This window comes from Mobula hypostoma, chromosome 24 (genome assembly GCF_963921235.1).
Source record: "Mobula hypostoma chromosome 24, sMobHyp1.1, whole genome shotgun sequence".
Classification (NCBI taxonomy): Eukaryota; Metazoa; Chordata; class Chondrichthyes; order Myliobatiformes; family Myliobatidae; genus Mobula; species Mobula hypostoma.
Window position 1 is genome coordinate 594,548 of NC_086120.1, and position 15,469 is coordinate 610,016.

The 15,469-nt window shown below is 42.5% G+C and overlaps 1 protein-coding gene across 3 annotated transcripts in view; it reads left to right on the forward strand.

The window, feature by feature from the left end:
- wdr55 (WD repeat domain 55) overlaps nucleotides 1–15,134 on the forward strand; it is a 51,786-nt gene extending 36,652 nt beyond the window's left edge. For 2 of the 3 annotated variants that reach the window (XM_063032230.1, XM_063032231.1), the window contains exons 7-8: nucleotides 10,205–10,374; nucleotides 12,909–15,134. In XM_063032230.1, coding sequence (XP_062888300.1) covers nucleotides 10,205–10,374; nucleotides 12,909–13,236 — 498 coding nt within the window. In that variant the 3' untranslated portion in view covers nucleotides 13,237–15,134. The remainder of the gene's footprint in view (nucleotides 1–10,204; nucleotides 10,375–12,908) is intronic. The other variant, XM_063032229.1, reaches the window with a different exon arrangement.
- Nucleotides 15,135–15,469: the final 335 nt, after the last annotated feature.

A 15,469-nucleotide genomic window follows, 5' to 3' on the forward strand; every position in this document is an offset into this window, starting at 1 on the left:
ACTTAGTTCAGCTGTTGGTCTCTTCTAAGTAATGGTTGCCAGATTTTTTCAAATTCCTTGAGTCTGTCCTTGATAACGTATCTTATCCTCTCTAGATGCAGAGTATCCATTAATGCAGCCAGCCATTGTCTGAGTGATGGAGTTTCCTCCTTTTTCCAGAACATCAGTATGAATTTCTTTCCATTAAGTACGCCATAGGTCAGGAGTTGTTGCTGGGTAGCCTGGAATTTACAAACGTTTATATTTGCCCTTGCAGAAGTTCCAAAAATTATTAAAATGGGGCCTGGTAGTATCTGAACCTCTAGTACCTTTGATAAGACCTCAAATATTTGCTTCCAATACTCTTGTATCCTGGGACATAAAGCATAACTATGTAACAAATTTGCCTCCAAGGACTTGCATTTCTCACACATTAGGGACACCTCTGGGAATATTTTATGAATCCCTACTTTTGAGTAATGTAGTCTATGTAGGATTTAAAATTGTATTAAACAATGCCTGGCATTGATGGAAAAGGAGTTAACATACTCCAAAGCCTCATTCTATATAACCTGTCGAAGGGTCTCGGCCTGAAACGTCGACTGCGCCTCTTCCTATAGATGCTGCCTGGCCTGCTGCGTTCACCAGCAACTTTGATGTATGTTGCTTGAATTTCCAGCATCTGCAGAATTCCTGTTGTTTGCGTTCTATATAACCTCCTCTATCTCTGTACCCAACTCCTTTTCCCACTCTTTTCTAATATTATCCATTGTTGTATGACACTTGTTTTGTATGGCATCATACAGATAGGTGATGATGTGTTCTGTCCCTAAACATGATCTTAAATGATTATCTAATTTATCAGGTTCTGCCTTCTCAAAACCAGAAAGATGTGATCTTATATAGTGTCTTAGCTGGAGATACCTGAAAAAATGACTCTTTTGCAATCCGAATTTGTCCTGGAGCTGGCGAAATGTCGGAAAAATCCCTTATATGTATAAGTCTCCAACGCTGCGTATCCCTAATTCTCGCCATGCATCAAAGGCCCCATCTGTACATGAGGGGATAAAAGAGGGGTTCACTGATATAGGTACAAGAAAAGATAATGTTCTGAGTTTCAAATGCTTCCCCGTTTGTCTCCACATCTGTATGGTGCTATGGATAATGGGATTGCCTCCATAACAGGCTTTATTTAACCGAATAGGGGACATAATGATTGCCCCTACGGAACATGGTAGGCAGTCCTCACGCTCCATCTCCAACCATCCGGGAAATACAACCATATCATCTATCCAGTATGCTATATGGCTAACGTTAGTAACCCAGTAATAAAAAATAAAGTTGGGTAGTGCCAGCCCCCCACTAGTCTTATTCTTGCAGAGATGTTCTTTCCTAATTCGGTGGGCTTTATAATTCCATATAAAAGGTAGAATTATCGAATCTAATCCTTTAAAAAAGGTTTTCGTAAGATAAAGGCAGTTGGGCAAGAGAGATCATCTTGACTGCATTTACTCTACCCACTAAAGAAATTGGGAGTGTCTTCCAAAATTCTATTTTCTTTTTAACCTTTTCAATTAGAGGGATAAAATTTGCTTCAATACAGAACTATACTTTTTGGTTATTACAATTCCGAGGTAAGTAAACTTCTCAAGGGTTATTTTGAATGGAAATTGTTTAAGACCCTCCTTCTACTCGGACCAGGAATAATTCACTTTTCCCCCCAATTAATCTTATACCCTGAGAAAGTGCCAAATAAATTGACTATTTCCAGCAAAACTGGAATAGTACTATATGGTTTTGTTACAAACAACAAAACATCGTCTGCATAAAGGAAATTTTGTTGATAGTATATTCTGTATTGTACCCATAAATTTTGGGGTGAGAACATACAGTCTCCACCAGTGGTTCCAGGGCTAACACAAACAATAAGGGACTTAATGCACAGCCCTGTCTTGTGCCCCTGTACAAACTGAATGGTTCTGAGACGGTCTGATTAGTTAGTATTTTAGCACTAGGGTTACTGTACAGTAGCTTAATCCAAGTTATAAATTTGTCTGCCATTCCAAATGTTTTCAAAACCTCATAGAGGTATTGCCATTCCACTTGGTCGAATGCTTTCTCAGCATCTAAACTTAATAATATAAGGTCTTCCTTTGGATGTCTTGGGGAATGCATTATATTAAGAAGGCGCCTGATGTTATGGAAAGAATTCCTTTTAGGGATAAACCCTGTTTGATCTGAGTATACCAATTTATTTATCTGCTGACTGAGTCTCCTTGCCAGCGTTTTAGCCAAAATTTTCTGATCCGAATTTAGCAGTGAAATCGGTCTATAAGATCCTACCTCCTCTGGGTCTTTGTCCTTCTTCGGAATAAGCGTGATAATGGCCTTGTTCAGGGTTTGGGGTAACCTGCCAGTATCAAACAACTTTCTATACATCCTTACCATATAAGGTGCTAATAAGTCACTAAACTTCTTATAAAACTCATGCAACATACATCAAAGTTGCTGGTGAACGCAGCAGGCCAAGCAGCATCTATAGGAAGAGGCGCAGTCGACGTTTCAGGCCGAGACCCTTCGTCAGGACTCATTATAAAACTCATTACCTATTCCAACCGAACCTGGACTCTTGCCATTTTTCAGGGATCTTATTGTTCTTACTATTTTGCCATTTGTAATCTCTGCTTCCAAAGCCTGACACTCCGTCAGATTGCGGGAAGGTAGCCTACAAGTGTCCAGAAATGTGTGCACGCTCCCTGTCAATACATCAGATTGAGATGTATATAATTTTTCATAATTCTGATGGAACTTTTGTGTGACATCAACCTGAGTCTGATTTAATTTTATGAATGGCCTGATCACTTTCCAATTTGTGTAGCTGTCTTGCCAGCAATTTGTGCGGTCTATCACCAAATTGAAAGAAATTCTGTTTTGTAAACATGAAGGCTCTGCACACCCTTTCTGAGAGTATTTGGTTCAGTTTGTATTTTAATGCTGAAACTCTGTTGTATTTTTCAGCGGATGGTTGTCGCTCATTCTCCGTGTGTAGTTTACCTATTTGTTCTTCTAGTTCTATTTGTTCTGCTCTACTATGTTTCTTTAGGGAAGACTGAAAAAAAATTATACATCCTCTAACATAAGCTTTAAATGTTTCCCATAGTCATCCTGGGGGTGTTTCACTATTATCATTTGACTCAAAAAACAATAAAATTTGTGATTCTAAATACTCACAAAATTTTGGGTTTGAGCATTAAACCTCCAATTTCTATGTATTTGCGTCGATTCACCCAGCTCCAGTGAAAAAGTAACAGGGCTGTGGTCTGAGATGACAATATTATGATATTTTACGTTATCGACTTGTGGCAGTATTTTGCCATCAAGGAGGAAATAGTCAATCCTAGTATATACATTATGAACTTTAGAGTGGAATGAATACTCCCTCCCTGTAGGGTTGAATAGTCTCCATATCTCACACAGATTCATATTGTCTATATTTGTTTTCAGCAGGTTACTTGTCTTTGATGGTAAATGCCCTCTGATTGGAAGATCTGTCTAAATATGTATCCAGAATAAAATTAAAATCCCCTCCAATAATCAGGTTAGTGCTGGAGACCTCTGGTATCAATCCTAGAACTTGTCTAAAAAATTCCGGCTCATCCCAGTTTGGTCCGTAGATATTCAGTAAGGTAACTGGTGTAGATTGTATTTCCCCAGTAACTATAACATATCTCCCATCCTCGTCCGCTATTGTTGTTAGGTGATGAAATGGAACGTTTCTGCAAATTATTATTGCCACACCCCTAGATTTCATTGGAAACTTAGAGGAATATATTTGGCCTATCCACTTGCCCCTAATTTTACAGTGAGCTTCATTCTTCAAATGTGTTTCCTGCAGGAAGATCACATCGGCCTGTAGCGACTTTAGGTGAGACAGCACTTTACCCCTTTTCACCGGCTCATTAATCCCATTTACATTCCAGGAACAAAAAGTAATGCGATTTCTTGTCCCCTGACCTCCTACCATCTCAGTATTTAACATCTGTATGATAATGTTTTTGATCTGTTCTGGATCTTGTAAATCTATTAGTCATTAGAAATGAATGGATCCTAAACAGCACTCCCTTACCCCTGTCCCTCCCTCCCCCACAACCCCCATCACCCTTGAAAGCTTGAAATAACCAACAAACGGAATGGAAAAAACCGAGAAAAACTAGCAAACAGAGATTACCGAGATGTTAATGTGTGATTCTCAAAGCTATAACTTACTCTAGCACCATTAACACCATACTCCTCATACAACACCAGTTTAGACCAACTCTTATTTCTATCTGTGCACTCATAGGGCTTTCATCCAACATAGGACAATCCAAATAAAACTGAAAGAATCCTGTTTTCTACAGGGATTAGAGGCAGGGCCTCATTAATGTTCGAAACGTTCACAATTTCCTACTGTGGAGTTTTACTTGGGGCATCTTCATTCTTTAAGGGGTTTCTTCTCACTGTGCACAGTCACTTCTCAACATTTCCCAAATGACGTTCCGCATACTGGCGAGCTTCTTCTGGATCTGTAAACACCACCTTGGTTCCATTAATTGTCACTTGTAGCTTCGCGGGATAGAGGAGGCCAAACTTGACTCCAGGTCTATCCTGCAGCAACCTCCTGACCGGTGTGAAAGCCGCATGTTGTTTAGCCACCGTGGATGGAAGGTCTCTGAAGATCTGAATCCTTTGTCCATGATATTGTATATTCTTGGTACCTATCGCCTTCTGCATTATATCTTCAAATACATGGCAATAATGGATCCTCACGATCAGGTGTCGCAGCGCCTCGTCGTCCCCTGGAGCTTCTGAAGTGCTCTATGTGCTCGGTCTATCACTGGAGCTTCTTTTAGCATCTGTGCCACGAAATCTCTTGTCTTCTGCCCATTTTCCTTCCCCTCCTGTAGGCCCGCAATTCTCAGATTCTGTCGTTTCGCACGTCCCTCTAAATCCAGGCATTTTTCAGAAGGTTGTTCAACTTGCCCACAAAGTCGTTTCACCTTGCTTTCCAGCTCCACAACTATGTCTGAAGCTCCATTAGCCGACTCTGCTATCTCTTTGATCTTGTGTATTCAACTGGGCTTTCAATGCGATAATCGCAGCATCATTTTCTGCTTTCAACGAAGCAATTTTCCTTCTCAAAGAGACTGCTACCTCTGCAACTTTTTCTTCAATTTTCTTACAGATGTCTGACTTCCTCATAGTTAGCTCTGCATGTATTGACTCTATGGCCACCAATACCGCATTGTTGTCCGTACCCTGTGACGTGGCTCCATGTGGCCCTCACTCGTGAGCTCTGAGGAGTCAATTTGGCCTGTTTCTTTGTTCGTCTCTGCCTTAGTTGTTCCTCTTCTTGGCATTTTGTAGTGCAGTCCTTCACTATTTCTCCTTCTGGTATGCATTGAAGAGCACTTTCCCTTCGTTTCCCACACTAAACCTCAAATTGACTTTGTGTAAATGAAGTTTTAATATCAAATCTGCCGGAGCTACAGGAGGGTGCGTTCTACTTGCTCATGGCTCAACAGCTCAAAGGTAAATTCTTCAGCAGAATTGAAATGTAGTTCAATTAAGTACTGCAAAATCAAGGGCAAATTCTTTAAAGCATATGTGCGTTAAGTAAAACTTTCTAACCACGAAATGCTGAAAAGAAACTGAAGCCATTTGAAATGCTGAAATAGCCGAATAGGGAAGATCAAAAATAATGGATTAAAACTTTTGTCTGAAACCGTAGTTCACTGGGAGAAAGTAAAGGGTAGTGGTTGACAGTTTTAATAACAGAAGGCACAGCACTGTGGTTCACTAGCCATCATGTTTAATCATCCCCCATTGTCAGCCTCCACCACAGTATTCCCAAGGAATTGCATCCTTGATGGCTCAGCTGCACTCAGCTGAAACCCAGTCCTCTTCACTATCTTAAGCAATTCACTGGTATTCACGATGTAGTGCACTGTGTTTGGTGCTCACAGTATGGTTTGAGCCTCACTGAGGAAACCAACATAGACTGTGAGAGAGCTCTGCAGAACATCCTCATTCAGTTTCTAAGGATGGCCTTAAACTTGCAGTTGTCTGTTACTCAATTCTTCATCCCACTCCTCTTCCTTTCTATTTGTCTTTGATCTTTGGAACTGCAGCAACAGTCTAATGACAACTTGAGGAAAAGGATGTGATCCTTCAACTAGCCATTGGGTCTAAACAATAAGAGCTTCCCGGACCATTTTGAGATAAAGAAGGAGATGGTGTAAGGTCACTGAAGAACATTAAGGTTGATAAGTCCCTAGGGCCTAATGGAATACACCCCAGGTTTGAGAGAGACAAGAGATGAAATTGTTGGGGCTTTGACCAGAATCTGTGCCCTCTCTAACCATATGTGAAGTCCCAGAGGACTGGAGAGTAGCTAATGGTGTTCTATTACTCAAGAAGGGAAACGGGGATAATCCTGGAAACTATGTACTGGTCAGTCTCATATCAGTGGTGTGGAATGTACTGGAGAGGATTCTTAGGGATAGGATTTATGAGCATTTAGAAAGCTATGGCCTAATTAACAACAGTCGGCAAGTGTCATCTTACTAATTTGATTGAGATTTTTGAGAAAGCAACAAAGATAATTGATGAAGCAGAGCTGTGCACTTTGTCCATAAGGATTTTAGTAAGGCATTTGACAAGGTCTCTTAAGGGAGGCTCATCCAGAAAATTAAGATGCCTGGAATCCATTCGTCATTTGGATTCAGAATTGGCTTGTCTGTAGAAGAGGAGAATGTTTGATCGGACTCGTGACCCTCCAGCCTAAGTCATGTTCTGTTCCTTTGGCCTCTTTAAGAAGGGAGGAAGGCAAAAGAAAGGTCAGTTAGCTTAACTTCAGTGGTTGGTAAAGTGTTGGGAGTCAATTATGAAGGATGAGATTTTAGTGTACTTGGAGAATATTGATAAAATAAGTCAAAGTCCACATGATTTCTGTCAGGGGAAATTTTGCCTGACAAATCTGATAGAGTTCTTTGAGGAAGTAACAAGCAGGGTGGACAAAAGAGAGGCAATGGATGTCATTTACTTAGATTTTTAGAAGGCACTTGATCGGGTGCCACACAGGAGGCTGCTTAACAAGATAAAATCCCTTGGTGTTACAGGAAAGATACTGGCATGGACAGAGGAATAGCTGACAGGCAGGAGGAAGTGAATGGGAATAAAGGGGGCCTTTTCTGGTTGGCTGCCAGTGATTAGTGGTGTTCCTCAGGGGTCAGTATTGGGACCGCTACTTTTCACATTGTTTGTCAATGGAATTGATGGCTTTGTTGCAAAAGTTGCAACGATATGAAGATAGGTGGAGGGGTAGGTTGTGTGAGGAAGCAATGTGATTGCAGCAGGACTTAGACAAATAGGAAGAATGGGCAAAAAAGTGGCAGATGGAACAGTGTTGAGAAATGTATGATAATGCATTTTGGTGAAAGGAACAACAGTGTGGACAATTATCTAAACGGGGAGAATGTTCAAACATCAGAGGTGCAGGGGGACTTGAGTCCTCGTCCAAGACTCCCAGAAGGTTAATTTACTGGTTGAGTCTGTGGTAAAAAAGGCAAGTGCAATGTTGGCATTTATTTCAAGGGGAATAGAATATAAAAGCAATGAGATAATGCTGAAGCTTTATAAGACACTAGTCAGGCCACACTTGGAGTATTGTCAACAGTTTTGGGCCCCGTATCTCAGAAAGGATGTGTTGTCATTGGATAGAGTCTAGAGGAGGTTGACTAGGATAATTCCAGGAATGAAGGGGTTAATGTATGAAGAGCATTTGGGATTTTTTGGCCTGTACTCTTTGGAATTTAGAAGAATGCATGGGATCTTACTGAAACATACCGAATGTTGAAAGGACTGGATATGGTGGATGTGGAGAGGATGTATCTAGAGCTAGAGGGCACAACCTCAGAATTCAGGGGTGACCTTTTAGAACAGAGGTAAGGAGAATTTTTTTTTTTTTAGCCAAAGAGTCAGGAATCTGGAATGCTCTGCCACAGACACAGTGGAGGCCAAGACCTCTGGTTCCCTTCGCCCTGAAACTGTGGTTAACCCCCCTTCCCCACACCCCGTGCAGCACTAGCAAACCTTCCTGCTAGGATATTAGGCTCATTCCAATTCAGGTGCAAACCGCCCCTTCTGTACAGGTCCCACCTTCCCTGGAAGAGAGCATAATGATCCAAAAATCTGACTCCTTCCCTCCTACACGAACACCTTAGCCAAGTGGTAAACTGTATAATCTTCCTAGTTTTGGGCTCAGTAGCACATGACATGGGTAGCAATTCTGAAATCATAACTCTTAGTGGTCCTGTCCTTTAACTTAGCACCAAACTCCTGAACTCACTTTGCAGAATCTGGTCACTCTGTCATTTGGACCTCCATGGATCACAACCTCTGGCTGCTCACCCTCCTACTTAAGAATGCTGAGGACTTGATCTGAGATGTCCTGAACCTTGGCACCTGGGAGGCAACATATCATCTGGGAATCTCGTCCTTGTCCATAGAACCTCTTTTCTGTTCCCCTAACTAACGAATTCCCTATCACCACAGCTCACTTCTTCTCCCCACTTCCCTTCTTAGTCAGACTCAGTGCCAGAGACCTGACCGCTGTGACTTTCCTCTGCTTGGTCATCCTCCCTGACAGTATCCAAAGTGATCTATTTGTCGATGAAGGGGATAACCACAGTGGTACTCTGCACTGGCTGTTTAACTCCTTTCCCCTTCATGACCGAGTCCTGTGTCCTGCACCTTGGGTGTAACCACCTCTCTATATGTCCCATCTATCATCCCATCAGCCTCCAGAATGATCCGGAGTTCATCCAGCTACAACTACAGCTCCAGCTCCTTAACACAGAGCGTTAGAAGCTGTAGTTGGGTGCACTTCTCGGAGCTGTAGTCATCAGGGCCACTGGCTATCTCCCTGCCTTCCCACATCCCACAAGAGGTGCATTCAACTACCCTACTGTTCTAACTGAGCAAATATAGAGAAGGAAAAACAATAAATGAACTGTGAGAAAAGGAAGCAACTCACATCAAAGTTGCTGGTGAACGTTCACCAGCAACTTTGATGTGTGTTGCTTCAAATTCCAGCATCTGCAGAATTCGTGTTTGTGAGAAAAGGAATCTACTTACAGCTTTTCACTTTCTGTCACTCAAGCCTCTTCCTTGCTAAAGCCTCTAAGAGCTAAAGGTTCAAAAATCCCACTCTTTCTCTGTCCACTCCAACAATGGCTGCTGCATTTGCCCCTGCCTTATTTTAACCAGTAAATCCTGAATACTGATTGGATGCTGCTCAAAACATCGAACTGCTGCGTGTTGCTGCCTTTTCTACTAATTTGCTGAGTGAGCTATGTCTTCTCACACTTTAGATCTCCAATTGGCCACTGCTCAAAACACCTAACGGCCGCAAGTCAACAGGCCCCAGAATCTCTGTACCGTTGGCATAGAGGGCTTCAAGGATTAGTTTCTTGACCATCTTTGTTCTGGTACTCAGATGACGCAGGTCAAAAAGTCCCTCCAGTCTGTACTTCACGTTTGAGGTACACCACATTTGAGGTCTTTGATTGCCTGGTTCAGCATATGTGAAGACCAGGTTGAACAACACAGGGCCAACAGACACCCTTTGTCTGTTTGAAATATTGAATGGCTCTGAGATGTCACCGTTTGAGAGGACTTGGCCAGTCATATTGTCATGAAAAGGCAAATGAGGTTGACGAATTTGCGTCCAGTTTTGACAGGATTGCTCGGAGCACCTCTGCTTTTGCTGTATCAAACATTTCAGTTCGATCTACAAAGATGATGCACAGGTGTAGGTTCTGCTCGATGCTTTTTTTCTTGAACATGGCGAACTACGAAGATCATGTTGATGGTGCTGTGACCCAGATGAAAACCATACTATGTCTCTGGAATATTCTTTTCTGCATGTTGGTAATTGGGCAATTGAAGATTACACGAGCCAGGATCTTTCCAGCTACTGACAGGAGAGAAATGCTGTGGTAGTTATCTTTATTCTTTGTTGCCTTTATTCTTAAAGAGTTGGATTGCCTGATTAGGGTTGGAATTAAACAAGGTGGGCTAAGAGTGTTATACTTCTCCTCTTGGTGAGGCAGAAGTTTAATGGAATTGGAGCCATGGCAGTGTGCTGTATGTTGCTAACTAACTTTCCTCCATTTGTGAATAGCGAGGCAGCAAGGTGACGTGCAGTTCATCTGAAGGAATGATCTACCTCTTCAACTGGGATGGATTTGGGGCAACCAGTGATCGATTCGCAGTGCAGAGAGAATCCATTGACTGTGTCGTGCCTATCACAGATAACATTCTTTGTACAGCTTCCATGGATGGAGTCATCAGGTGAGAAAGCATGTTGGTTACTGTTTATATTTTCCATCCTACCCACTCCCATCAACCCTGCACCTGGGCCATTGCATCCTTCCTGCCACGTACTGAGCAGTGTTACGCCCACCAGAAAGTTAAGGACATAGGAGTATATGGACTAGGAGCAGGAGTAAATTCTACTATTTATTAAAGAACAATTAACTTTATTTGTCACATATATATTGAAACATACTCACAACACGCTGGAGGAACTCAGCAGGTCGGGCAGCATCCGTGGAAACGATCAGTCGACGTTTCGGGCTGGAACCCTTCGTCAGGACTGTAGAGGGAAGGGGCAGATGTCCTATAAAGAAGACAGGGGGAGGGTAGGAAGGAGAAGACTGGTAGGTTCCAGGTGAAAAACCAGTAAGGCGAAAGATAAAGGGGTGGGGGAGGGGAAGCAGGGAGGGGATAGGCAGGAAAGGTGAAGAAGGAATAGGGGAGAACACAATGGATAGTAGAAGGAGGCGGAACCATGAGGGAGGTGATGGGCAGCTGGGGAAGGGGGCAGAGTGAAATAGGGATAGAGGAAGAGAGGGGGAGGGAATTACCGGAAGCTGGAGAATTCTATGTTCATACCAAGGGACTGGAGACTACCTAGTCGATATATGAGGTGTTGCTCCTCCAACCTGCGTTTAGCCTCATCATGGCAGTAGAGGAGGCCATGTATAGACATATCTGAATGGGAAGCAGAGTTGAAGTGGGTGGCTACTGGGAGATCCTGTCTGTTGTGGCGGACGGAGCGGAGGTGCTCGATGAAGCGGTCCCCAAGTCTGCATCAGGTTTCACTGATGTAGAGGAGGCTGCACCGGGAGCACCGGATGCAATAGATGACCCCAACAGACTCACAAGTGAAGTGTTGCCTCACCTGGAAGGACTGTTTGGGGCCCTGAATGGTGGCAAGAGCGGAGGTGTAGGGACAGGTGTAGCATTTGCGCTTACAGGGATAAGTGCCGGGTGGGAGATCCATGGGGAGGGACCGATCCCTGCAGAAAGCGGAGAGGGGTGGAGAGGGAAAGATGTGCTTAGTGGTGGGTCCTGTTGAAGGTGGCGGAAGTTGCGGAGGATAATGTGCTGGATCGGAGGCTGGTGGGGTGGTAGGTGAGGACAAGGGGAACTCTGTCCCTGTTGTGGTGGCGGGAGGATGGGGTGAGGGCCGAAGTACGGGAAATGGAGGAGATGCGGGTGAGGGCATCATTGATGACGGCAGAAGGAAAGCAGAGTATTTTGTGTTTACATTGAAACATACTTCCTTTTTGCACTGTACATGCTCTTTTTAGGCTACATTTCCCCTTTCTAATGTTATATCAAAGATGTGTATCTAAGCTCTTGCTGCCCATCTTTTGTTTCTTTGTAGTTTACTCTCATTTTCTATTTTGTCATCCTTGTTGAATCTAAAATATTCTAATTTCTCAAACTTGCTTTTTCTGTGAACATTATAAATCTTTCCTTTAATATTATCTAGTTTCTGTATAACCTTTAGTTGTACCACTTTTCCTGATGTGTCTTATGCCTTCAAGGATATGTATTGCAAATCATGCATTATGTATTTAAATGCCAACCATTAATGTAATTTTCTAGTCTTCCCCAACTAGTCTGCATACTTCTAGTTTCTTTCAGTCAGATTGGAAACCATGGTTTTATATTCAGCAATATTACTTTAAAATTCAATGTTAAGTATGATGGTCACTCTTTCTTAGGGGCCACATTACAGCTAGATTATTAATTAGAACTTTCTCATTACACAGTGCTGAATCTGGGATAGCCTGTTGCTTCCTCAGCAAATTGATCTAGAAATCCTTCTTGTATGCATTCCACAAACTCATCCTCAGTCGTGTAGTACTAGTTTGATTTGCCTGGTCAGGTAGATTAAACCAAACATGATGACTAGAGTTAGTCCTGATGAAGGGTCTCGGCCTGAAATGTCGACTGTACCTCTTCCTAGAGATGCTGCCTGGCCTGCTGCGTTCACCAGCAACTTTGATGTGTGTTGCTTGAATTACCAGCATCTGCAGAATTCCTGTTGTTTATGATTACTATACTGTCCTTTTTCTGTATAGGTCAGCATGTAATCTAAAGACTAATAAAGTAATAAAGATTACTGTCTTTTGAGATTCTCTTTTTTTAAAAATCTAATTGCAGCACTTTATTCCTTCTAACTATGGCATTGATACCAATGTAGTCCATAAACTCTGGCTGTTCACATTCCTTTTCAGGTACTCCTCAGCTGTTTTGTTATGCCTTTGATCCTGTCACCAGTGATGTAACACAGCAGTCTGGAGTTAAGACTATAGTCAAAGAAACTACAGTCTTTCCTCCTAAATACTGAATCCTTGATCATTCTTCCTCTCCTCTTGTGCTGATCCTCACCAAATTACAACGAGGATTAGAGGGGATATCTTCATTATAACATCTTCATTCAGTCCAGGTTTTAGGAAGAATCTCGGATGGAATAATACTTGTAATCATGCCTGGGACATGAGTAACGTGCATGTTTTTGTTCCTCCCAGGGCCATAAACATTCTTCCCAATCGCGTGATCGGGAGTGTGGGACAGCACCCTGGGGAGTCTATCGAGCAGATTGCCAAGTCCAGAGAGGGCCATTTTCTTGCCAGCTGTGCCCATGACCAGAAGGTGAAATTTTGGGATGTTTCTAATCTGCATTCAGTCATTGTTGATGACTACAGGAAACGGAAGAAGTATGGGAAGCTGAAATCATTAAGCAAAAAAGCGTTTGGCTATGGGCCTGGAAGTGACTTCTTTGCTGATCTCGCAGAGGGAAATATAGAGGTTGAAGAAAACAGCAGTAGGAGCGATGAAATTCTTGAAGAACAGTAGGTATGGCTTTCCCATGCCACGATCTCCTTCAAGCCGTGAGAGGATTATGTTACTGCTTGTGCAGCAAAAGGCTCATCTTCCAGTCAACTTGTGCATATTGTTCAATTGAAAGGATCAGAGTCACATCCTTTAAAAGTAGAGCCTATTTCTTTCCTTTTTTAGCAGCCTCTGAAGAGACTTTCATTTGTAAGGTTGTGTTGTTGAACTGAGAATGGAATTGGGGCATGATTCTGACTCCAGAATCTGTGCCTGACTTCCCCCAGCTCAAACTGCCTTTTAAATGGACAAAAGAGGTAAGGCAGCTGGTAACTTTGATTTATTTTTTCTCCACAAGGACCTAATTATATATTGAGACCTCAATCAAATTAGTTCAATGGACTATTAATCCAACATTTCATAATCAGATAAGACTGAAAAGTCAACAGTTGAGTTATTATCATATGCACAAGTACTTGTATGCACAGATGCATTGGAAAAAAATATTTGTTATGTGCTTGCGATGCATCTGCGTCAGACTTGCAACATTCTCAAGGAAAACAGAAATACTGTGGATCTGATGCTTTGTCTCTGTGATGCTGCTGCAAGTGTTTTTCCAAGACCAATATCTAAAAGGTTAAACAATGGGTTGTAGACCTGGTTTCCAGTGATGGGTCAGGCCTGAGCTGTTGTATTGTCTAGTTAGTAAACGGGCAATGCTTAATCTTGCATGCTGGTAAGTACTGGGTCTGTATCCATGTAGGGAAACTTGGATACAGAGCACATGTCTGGGCAAATGGAGAAACGCAGCATGCCACAAACAGTGGAAAACCTGGAATTTTGGATCTAGGAATCAAAATGCAGAAGTGCCATTACCAGTAACGCCATAGATTGAAACATCTGTATGAGCAATAGTATCCAGAGGAAGAAAGTTTCATTCTGTTGGTCTGCACTGATTTTTATCATGTACTTCTGTCTGATTAAAGGATTTTATAAATTCTGCGAATATTTGTGTAAAAAGTGTGAGGAAATGAAATTTTGTAAATGTGGAAAAAATGTGGCAGCACATTTGCAGACAGAAAACAGCAAAGGCTGATGATCCATGCTTATGCAATGTCTCTTTATCAAAATACACAGCATCCATACATGTGGTGAGTGAATTAATGGCAGGTAGTAATGGATGGAACAGAGATCTAGTTGCCAAGTGATCCCAGGTAGGAAATTAAGTATTCCAGGCTACTACAGGCACGATAAGGAAGAGTCTTGCTTCAAAAAAATCAGGAGTGGAATCGGAGCTAAGGAACAGCAAAGGGTGTGAAATATTGGAGATTTTCTATAGGCCCAAAAACTGTTCCCACATATTGTTAAGGAACAGATGTAACCTTGCCATGACAGAGTGTGAGCCCTCATCTGCCCACTTCTATATCAGCCCCCCCATCCATTCAATGCACTCAACCTACCCTGCACTTCGCCCTCATCTCCACTTGCTCCCTATCCTGAACTCCTTCTGCCTGTATTTTCCCTCTCCAACATCTTACATAACACTCAAGAGACTCCCATGCATCTTGTGTGGGCTCTGTGAACATGACTGGTCATCATGTGTCCACTCCCCCCCCAGGATAGTTCCAGGGAGGTATTGTTGAAACGTAGGGAGTGATTACACACTGGATCATAAGTCCCTGGAGGAAGATGGATCTGAATCTGATGGTAAGGTTATAATTTGACACACAAGTTTATCCACCCTCAAAAGAGAGTCACTTTCATTTGGCTTTGTCATGGAGACTTTGAAATAAGTTAGCTGTTAGTTTGTCCTATTCACCTGCCAGGAGAGCTGGATGCCAGGCAGCAAGGCACCAAGGCACCAATAACATGCAAACCCCAGCCCTCACATCGTTCTTGCCCCACCATTCTGATGCACAATCTTCTTTCCCTCCACCCTGTTCTCCCTTGCCTCATAACCACACATCCAATGTTTACTGCTGAGGTGGGTGACGGGAGAGTTGGGTGAAGAATAGGAATAATAGAGGGTCACACCGCTTTACAGATCAAGCTCTAGGTGTCTGTTAACATCTTCAATGTAGGATGAGGACTGTACTTGCACCCAATGATTGTATGGCAAAGTACCTTTACCAGTCAATCAAACCCAGTTGCACAATATAGGCCTCTGATAGTAAAGCCCTCCCATCTGCCTCACAAATCTTCTGTGGTGTTTTCTGAACCATTGATTATTCCTAGTTTGGACCATAGATATTCTCCT